Source organism: Myotis brandtii, unplaced genomic scaffold (assembly GCF_000412655.1).
Source record: "Myotis brandtii unplaced genomic scaffold, ASM41265v1 scaffold691, whole genome shotgun sequence".
NCBI lineage: Eukaryota > Metazoa > Chordata > Mammalia > Chiroptera > Vespertilionidae > Myotis > Myotis brandtii.
Window position 1 is genome coordinate 1,248,075 of NW_005370704.1, and position 1,226 is coordinate 1,249,300.

A 1,226-nucleotide genomic window follows, 5' to 3' on the forward strand; every position below is an offset into this window, starting at 1 on the left:
ACTCGCTGAAGAACGTGCTGAACATCCTCATCGTCTACATGCTCTTCATGTTCATCTTCGCCGTCATCGCCGTGCAGCTGTTCAAGGGCAAGTTCTTCTACTGCACCGACGAGTCCAAGGAGCTGGAGCGGGACTGCAGGTGACCGAGGGGGCGGGGCCGGCGCAGGGGCAGCTGCGAGGGCCTGGGAGGGGCGTGCACCAGGGAGTGTGCACCCCACTTGTGGGCTGTGGGTGTGCTCGCTCCCACAAGTGCTGTATAAACTCGCACTCCCCCCAGTGACGCGGCCCAGAGCCCACCCACCATGCTGGCGGCCTGCTCGCTGGGGCCTTCCTGGTGCGGGCGCGTGTGCTTCTCTGGCTTAATTGGCGTGAACCTCCTGGGGACGCGCCTGAGCCAGCCTGTGCCCGTTTCCCTGTAGGGTTGTCCGTCTTTTTCTGGTTGATTTGTAGGAGTTCTTTAACCCCTGGGCGGGACTCCCCTGCCCACTCTGGCTCTTGGTGTGTCAAGGAGCGTGCGGGTGGCGTGAGCCACACTGGCCGTGCCGTCTAGCGTGCGTTCCTGGCGTTCAGTGCTCAGTGGCTGGGTCAGGGCGGCCTGGGCTCCCCTCTGGAAGCTGTGTCTGCCTCTCCCGTGGCCGCGGTCTGTCTGGGCTGACGCTGTTGCTGGGGGAGGAGCGAGGAAGGGGTTTCCCCGTCCGAGCAGCACCGTTCACTCGAGAAGGCAGCGCTCCCTGCTGCGAGGGAGTCTGTGCCACAGACGGCTATCGGGGTGCACTCATGCCGAGCGCTCACCCTGGCCGTGCACGAGTCCTCGGGTCAGTGTGCGCGACGGGGCCACCCTCACTCGGCCTCTTGAGAGCGTTTCCTCAGCTAAAACCCGCAGGGCCCTGGCCGCGTGGGTGCCACCTGCCTCCCCCACAGCCCCAGCTGCCCTGACCTGTGTTCTGTGTCTGTAGGTGTCTGCTCTGGACACTGTGTGGACACGAAGGCTCACAGTGTGCGGCCTCCTGTGTTCCCGAGGCCGTCCCTGCTGGCTGGGCACGTTGACCTCTTTACTCGCCTGGGGTGGCCGCCGGGCTGTCCACCTCCGGTCACTGTGTTCTGCTGGGACCTGTGCGAGGGGATTGTGGACAGATGTTCCCACGTCCCCTGAGCGGGCACCGGCGAGGGGAGTGGCAGCGGGCCACGCGGCGGCTCCGGAACAGGGCCGGGCAGTGCCAGGCTGT

At 65.7% G+C, this 1,226-nt stretch overlaps 1 protein-coding gene across 1 annotated transcript in view; it reads left to right on the top strand.

Annotated features, from left to right (window-relative positions):
- CACNA1B (calcium channel, voltage-dependent, N type, alpha 1B subunit) overlaps positions 1-1,226 on the top strand; it is a gene marked incomplete at its 3' end in the record, with an annotated part of 138,429 nt that overhangs the window by 93,468 nt on the left and 43,735 nt on the right. The window contains exon 29 of the mRNA XM_014529697.1: positions 1-139. Within this exon, the coding sequence (XP_014385183.1) occupies positions 1-139 (139 nt within the window). The remainder of the gene's footprint in view (positions 140-1,226) is intronic.